The sequence below is a fragment of the Misgurnus anguillicaudatus genome, chromosome 17 (assembly GCF_027580225.2).
Source record: "Misgurnus anguillicaudatus chromosome 17, ASM2758022v2, whole genome shotgun sequence".
NCBI classification, from domain to species: Eukaryota; Metazoa; Chordata; class Actinopteri; order Cypriniformes; family Cobitidae; genus Misgurnus; species Misgurnus anguillicaudatus.
Window position 1 is genome coordinate 13,044,802 of NC_073353.2, and position 8,306 is coordinate 13,053,107.

General features: G+C 37.3%; 1 protein-coding gene across 1 annotated transcript in view; it reads right to left on the reverse strand.

Moving 5' to 3' along the window:
* cckbrb (cholecystokinin B receptor b) overlaps window positions 1-6,303 on the reverse strand; it is a 42,650-nt gene extending 36,347 nt beyond the window's left edge. The window contains exon 1 of the mRNA XM_055215742.2: window positions 5,823-6,303. Within this exon, the coding sequence (XP_055071717.2) occupies window positions 5,823-5,997 (175 nt within the window). The 5' untranslated portion in view covers window positions 5,998-6,303. The remainder of the gene's footprint in view (window positions 1-5,822) is intronic.
* Between the last annotated feature and the right edge of the window lie 2,003 nt (window positions 6,304-8,306).

Genomic DNA, 8,306 nt, shown 5'->3' on the forward strand with positions numbered 1-8,306 from the left:
TCTTTACAATTAAAGTGCAATAACAAAAAGTTAATAAAATAAAAAGCTTTTTTAAACTAAGAAACATTTAAGGAATTATTTAATGATTTTACATGTGAGTTATGCACTTTTGAAGGTGGTCAGCAGCTTGTAAATACAATCACTATAGTAAGGTTGTAATTGATGTATTTCTGGTAACATGCATTATTTTATTACACTATATATAGTTTAAATGAGCATATAATGAGATGAGTACCATGTCATACTTTTGACACGTTTATTGTCTTTATTGTCTAACTTCCCTGACCTGCACCTGATGTCAGACCTTTATTCTCTCTCTCTCTCTCTCTCTCTCTCTCTCTCTCTCTCTCTCACTCTCTCTCTCTCTCTCTCTCTCTAATGTCTAATGACAAGCGCAATTCTCGAGGACGTTCTTAAGTTGTGTTTGACTTGACGCGAAGCTGCTATAGACCTCGGAAGATAATGTGCATGGTATTAAAAACGCGTCGTGCAAATGAGCGGTAAAAATCCGGTCGGCAATTTCGTACTCAAAGCATGAATCCTACCTTTCATAGGAATGAAACACTCGCTTCACGTCAGTGGAAAGTGGTCGCTTAAATATGACCAGGGGTTTCTAACATAAGATTTGAACTGAGGCGGGTCTGCACTAGTGCACGCCTGTCTCGTCCGTCTCCATGGCTCTTTTTGCGCGTTCCCCCGGCCCCCGCCCATTTACATCCGTTGCAGGTCTTTATCACCTTGCTTTTTAAAATATTTTTTTACTCAGTAACGGATATGATTTAAAATGTAGCGAAGTACAATACTTTAAATAAAACATACTTAAGTAAAAGTAAAAGTACAGATTTTAAAAACTACTCAGTTACAGTAACGTGAGTAAACGTAATTCGTTACTTTCCACCTCTGACCCGCATCAGTGTGATTGTAGGCAATGGTGTAACAGAAATAAAATCACCATAAATCGTCGTGAACACGATTTTCTTGGTTTTCTTTTGGTTCGTTTCAACAGTCAGACATGTATTTAGCATTTAGTCCAGGAAAAATAAAAGTTTTGATTTTGTGAGGATCTACTTTTCTGTAGTGCATAGTGCTAGTGGCCCTAACATCCATAAGCAGCACAATAGTCCAGCATCGTCCATGAATTCGAAGTACAGGCGGAGATAGCAGCTTTACCTAGATACTTCCTATGACAAGACCCCTGTTTTAAGATGGCGGCGGTTTTGACGCATGCTCAGAGCCCCAAGGCGACATCTAGTGTATATATCTATGCTATGGACTGAGGTGGTATTTAAAAGATCGACTACGTCACAGATTTGCTGGGCTTGGTGCCGATAACAGTTGATATTTCAGTAACAAGGACCTTTACAGTTATGAAACTTACAGGATGTTAATCAGTGCCAACGCCAACCGAGCCCTGATGAGGGGGCGTCTGAAATACTAAGAGGGGGCGATCAAATGAATGCATATCATTCTCCCAGCTAGAAAATACATATAGCTTTGGTACGTTTCTTAAGTTATAATGTGTTATAAACAAACATATCGGTAATACAACCACAAAAGCTCCAGCTTTAGTTAGCAACGTACAGAGCTCTGAACAATCTTACTATATACAAACAACAACAAAAAATGCATACCTACATATTAGCACAACACTGCGTATTTGGAGCTTAGACCCTGTAAGGCAGTTGCTGAATTTTTTTTCTTTTAAATCCATTTTCAAATGTCCATGATAAAATTAATTAATGGAATAAACAACCTTGAATTTATGTAATATTCGTAGCCTTCATGTTGGCTTTCCATAGTGCAAGAAATATTCCATAATTTTGTTAGGGTGGGAGCGCACGCTTAGTCAAGCGACCAATCAAAACTTGACCTTGCCTCACAGACCGTTCTTGCTAAAAAATATATTCACTCTAGGAAGACAATACACTAGGCCAGTGTGATTTTTAAATAGGACATTTTATCATTAAAATCTCATTCAACATAAATGGTGATCTAAGGGGGGAGTGCAGGTGGCACCGGCCCTTATGTTCAAGTACGATGACCTCGTGTATAAAGCTAAAGTCTATATTGATTCCTTAATTAATAGCACCTTTATTGAGTAACTAAAATGCCTTATTTTTTACGAATTTTACTTTAGTCATTTCATTGGTATAAAAAACCTTCGAGAACCGTTCACTTAGAGGACTTTGCTGAATGATTGTCATGCCGTTTAACAGATTCTGTCGACAAAACGGTATTTCTGAATGGACAAATGTAGGGATAAAGCTGATTAACTACAATTTATTAACGTGTAGTAGGCACTACATAATGCATACTTAATAGTGTTCAGTAAAGGCTAGTATATGCTACGCTAGTACTAAAAATAGCTTCATATCTTTCCAGGTGTCACAGTTAATGGAGCACCATCTCTCCAAAAACAATGATCCCACAAAGACCCCAGAGCTCATTCTTCTCCTTCATGATCATAGCCTTAACTCATCGTGCCTGTGTTGCACATACTTGTACATTAAAATCCTTCTGCAGAACTGCTGAAAACGTCATTGCATTGGCACGACTCTGGCGCAGTTACCAGAATCATTCAAGGCCTCGGGAGAAATTCTGAAGCGAAGAAAAAACCAACAAAATTCACCTCTGTTTTACGACATCAGCTGCGATTACTCTACGGTGACTCGGGGAGAGTTGCAGGTGTTGGTAACAATTTAAGTGTCTCAAGATGAGATGACTGCACCTGTGTGGGCACATCTGTGTCTGCAAGAGAAATCTATGCGGAGCCCACACACATAGAAGAAAGTCTCAGGTGATTTATTCATTTATGATGACTCAACTTGTATAAGAAACATTTAGCAATTTTAACATTTTAGTTTGCCTCTTGCAATATCTTACTTTTTATGGGAGATTCTAATGTGAGATGTTCTTACTGTTCTTTCGAAAATAAATGGAGAATTTTGTTTCGTCAACTATAATAATTAGGGCTTGAAATTACTGGGTAGCAAACGTCCTGTACTTACGTACTTTAGCACACGAGCCGAAAGCATTGGTAATAGATTCTAATCACATCCTGCTGTGCCAAGGGTAACCAAACATCACATTTGTCAATTAACACCATCAATAATGCGGTTCTGGGACAACACAACCACAATAATACAATTACAATGTCCTGCTTATTTTCATTTTTTTAACAAATTGAGAAATTCAACTGGAGACAGTGAATCAATAAATTATCTAACAGCATAAATATTTTGAATCGTAATATATTTCTATACGTTCGTGTCAGTCATCATCACATTAATTTCTGTCTAGGAACTGTATTAGTTACCCATAAGATGTTATTATATTAAGCAAAGCCTTGACATTCTGACAGCATCTGTGTCCTTTCAAATGATCCTGAAACTAGAGGGCTCAGTTTCATCGCCAGACTCATCTAAATGTTAAATGAGCTTATGATTAATGATCTCACTCTCGGTGGACTCAACAGGATTCCCACCCAAGACTGGATGTAATATTATTTCAGCATCATTTGTCAAGTTAATACAGCCCATTTTGAAAACCATCGTTTAACATGTGAAATGTATATCAACACAGATACCACGCAGGCAGACAGGACTTGCAGTCGCCTATGTATGATGTAAATTTGTAGCAATATTCAAAATTATACATTTTTCTTTTATTCCAAAAATCATTACGATATGTAAAGATCATTTTCCATGAAGATATTTTATAAATTTCCATAAATTATAATATAAATAGTTTTGTGAGTGGATGCTGTTGCTAAGGACGTCATTCGGACAACTTTAAAGAGCCGATTTTCTCAATGTTTCGACTTTTTTGCACCCTCAGATTTCAGATTTTTAAATAGTAGTATATTGGCCAAATATTCTCCTATCCTAACCACACATCAATCGAAAGCTTATTTATTCAACTTGCGGATGATGTATCTCAATCTCAATATTTACTTTTATGACTGGTTTTGTGGTACAGGATCACACATTACATGTTCTCATTATAAGGTGAAATATTCGTAACAACATAGGTTTGGTGCATCTCCATCCTCCTGGTGTCATGATAGGACAGGTGCGTAGTTATGAATGTGAAAGTCCCGAATCTGCGGAGGTGAAGAGCGGTGTTGATGGAGCACAGTGTGATGGTGAAAATCACAGACGAGTGTTTGATGATCAGAGTGCATACTGGACTCAAGAACAGAGAGACCTAACAGCCTCGGCTGATGGAGGGAATGGGCGGGAAATATGTGTATTGTAGAGCATTCACTGATTGGGATCTTCAGCGAGCGTGCACTAAACTTAGCCTCCCCCTGGAGGTATACCGAACGCTTTCACCAAACCACCCAGAGAGACAGAAGAGAAACCTCTTGGTTCCTACACTGTGAAAAGTGCGCATGCAGTTCTTACCTTATTTGTACCTGATCTGACTCTTCATTCTGTTTCAAGTTAACAATACCACACAACTGCACATTTTACTTGCTAAATATTGCCAGTTCAGATTATTGCTGCTGCTAAAATGTGCCATTTTCCACCGTTTAATACTCATATTCACATGCATATATTTTGTATTTATATATTATTCACGCATATTCATGCACATATAAGTTTATGAGATTAATGATTTTATTGTGTTATTGTATTGCACAAAGCATTTCACTATACATCATACTTGTATGTATGTGACAAACGTGAACCTTGTAGGCTTAACACTTTTACTGGGTAGAATTGGAAATAGAGTATTGACATTTTTTGCCATTATCTACATAAATCTAACCCTTGTTTTGTTCTACTTTTAGCCATTATATCTGGTGCTATTTGTTTAAAACACCTAAAACTTTAAACATCTACTTCAATGCATTTAACAATCCAGTCACAACCACAAAGGTTGCAATCCTGTTAAAGGGCACAACAACATGAAACCTTTGGGCCACTGTGGTTATGACTTGATATGCTGTAAGTGGCAGTTAAGCCCGTCAAGTATTGTTCGTCCCTAATCTAATATACAACCCAATGTGCCAGCTTTCCCATGAGCTTTCTGAGAAAAATGTCTGGGTAACATTAGACACCTGTTTATTTTTCAGAAGTACATCACTTTAATGCTAACCTCTGTAGTGCTCTGTAATGATTTATATAATAATATTTAAATGTTTTGTGGTTTGATATGGATTGTTCAGACCTGTGTTTTACATAAATCTGGAACTTGTAACCACTACGTCTGCACAAAATAAACAATCCCTGTGCGTAATAAACAGCCTCTCACACAGTAATGCCCGGAGGACGTACATGAAACAAATGCAACGAGTGACTGCTGAATTATTTACGCGCTTGACTGTGACTTTAATGGCGTGGGAGAGAGCGCAAACTCCGCATTTTCACAGTACAGACAGCGCAGGCTTCATTTGGACTTGAAAAACCAAATTAAATCAGGACTGGATAACGGATATTTAGAGTGGCGCGTCCTTTCCAATTATCTAAATTAGTTAATCAATATCCTTAATAACTGAACGTTTGCTTATAATATGGAAAATCATGTAATATGGGTTTCCATAATATTGGTTTCCATAGTGACGTGATTTATTTTTATCTTTTGTGGCAGTCGACTACAAAAGTATCTAAAACCAAATCAGGTTTATAACACCAACTTCTCGATTACATGATCTGAATGACAAATCAACAACCTGCACTTATTCCAAAAATGTGCACACATTTTGTCAAGGTACAGCAAGCAATTTGTTATTTTTTTCTAGTGAAAACATAAATACACAAACAAAACAATATCTGCAGGATCAGTAACTTTACAGATTTGTGGAAACAGATCCTCACCTTTGGGGCGCTGAGGATGCGTCTTGGGTAGCAGAAGCGCGTCTCCGCAGGTGCCGTTGGGAACCTCCAAACTCCCGTTGGCGAGCGCGTTCAGAACCGAACTGTTCTGAGACTGGAGACATTCCCAAATCCCAGATGTGTCATTTAATGTTTGTAAATCCATAGCAATAATCATTTAAGATAGTCTCTCCGCGTAAAATATCCGTCTTAAAGAAGCACGATAATGGTTTGGGTACAGAGATTTGTAGAGGATTAAACCAAGAGTCACTAAAAACGCAAATAGGAAGAACTAAGGTAAGTTAATCCGCTTAGCTCATACTAAATTAAACGTTTCAGTCGTAGTGGTGGGTTGCTTACTGTGAAGGCACGACTTATCTGTAAGAGAATGTGAGGTCTGGCTCTCTTTGCGCGCGGACTGAGTGTTTATTGATGCGGTTTTAAACAACAGGGGTGGGAATATGGGGGTGAGACTAAGGGTTTCTGGGATCTGAGCATTGCGGAGAGGTGGAGACGTTGAAGAAAATGAGTGGAGGACATACACAGGCAGATGGAAAAGTTATGAATGATGAAGACGGCGGAGTGATGCACCAGCGCCCCCTTGTGGAAAGCAGAAATTGACTGAATAATGAGTGTAACGAATACATTTTTCTTATTACTTTTTAAGAATATATTAAAGAAAATAAATTGCTTCATATCACTTAGCTCTCTGAAAGACATTTTAAAGTTAAGAGTTTAATGCTACATTAAATACATAATAATAAAAAAAATAATAATGCCTGATTATTGCTTAATTATATAATGTAATGCATGCATAATTATGTAAAATAATAATAGGATATATTATATATTATCTATCTATCCATGGTTTCATAGATTTTATCTTTTATATTTGAGTTATTCCCATATTTTTCCAGATGAGCAGTTTAAACAGAGATTCCAGGTCCAAATTAAGTGCTTAAAGGGATAGTTCACTCAAAAAATAAAATTTGTAATTTTCTCACCTACAGATTGTTACAAACTTGTATAACTTGCTTTGTTCTTTTAAACACAAAATATATCTATAATAATCATGAGCACCATATCATTTCCATACACAGTAGGAAAAATACTATGGAAGTCAATGGTGCTTCGAAACATTGCTCAAAATATCTTCCTTTGTGATCAGCAGAACTAAGAAATGTATACTGGTTTGTAAAAACCTGAAGGTGAGTAGATGATGATGCAAATTTTTTATTTTTGGGTGAACTACGCCTTTAAGTAAGTAGATGTGCTGTTGGCCACCCTCAGGACACTGTGTGTAATGGTTTAGTGCTTGCAGAGCATGCAGCACAAAAGAAAAGAACAAACAAAGTTGTGAATGTACGCACACATATAAACAGGGTTTTTGCATGAGATACTACTACACTGTTTCATTAGGACTTAGCTTTAATGGTAATACTCATTTAAGTGGGCTACTGAAGACCTATTAAGTTAAGAGGATCTGATTTAGCAGAATATTGAAATACAAAAGACTGTCATACTCTCAGTTATTTGCTTAAGCATCTGTTCTTTGTTGAAATTAACTCAATAACAGACATCATGGCTCCCATTTTTACACAGATGTTTTATAAAGCCATTATAAATGTTGTTTTTCATTTTATTCTGTTAGAGCAGAAATATGTTTTTTTATTTATAGCCTATTGTTTTATGCAAATTTGAGCCTGAAAAATCTCTCAAAGCTGCTAAAGGTCCAAGAAGTAGGCTACATTGTACAATCTCGACTTGTTTTGATTACATTTAAATTGCAAATGGAGAAGTGCAGGATTGAACAGCTATAAAAAACTGGTAAACAAGAAATAATATTATGAATATATATATATATAAACCGATCAGCAATAACATCATGACCACCTGCCTAATATTGTGTAGGCCCCTCTTTTGCCACCAAAACAGCCCTGACCCATCGAGGCATGGACTCCACTAGACCTTTCTATAAGAAACAGAATTCACATTTTCAGTAGCTCGTCTGTTGGATTGGACCACACGGGGCAGCCTTTGCTCCTCATGTGCATCAATGAGCCGCTGCTTTTCCTTCTTTGGACCACTTTTGATAGGTACTGACCACCGCAGACTGGGAACACCCCAATAGAGCTGCAGGTTTTGAAGATGCTCTGACACATCGTCTAGCTTTCACAATTTGGCCCTTGTCAAAGTCATTCTATGTGGGCTATTGACACAAAATTTCTACCAGATGTAGCCATCAAGCCAAATATAGAATATGGAATTCATACAAAGAAATCAGAACATTTAAGTATACAAGTTGAGTCATAATAAATAAAGTGAAATGACACAGGGAAAAAGTATTGAACACACCTTATTCAATACTTTGAAGAAAAGTCACAGCAGCCATATCACCCTGTAGCCCAAGACAGCTAGCCCACTGAAGCTAAGCAGGGCTGAGCCTGGTCTGTACTTGGATGGGAGACCACCTGGGAAAACCAGGTT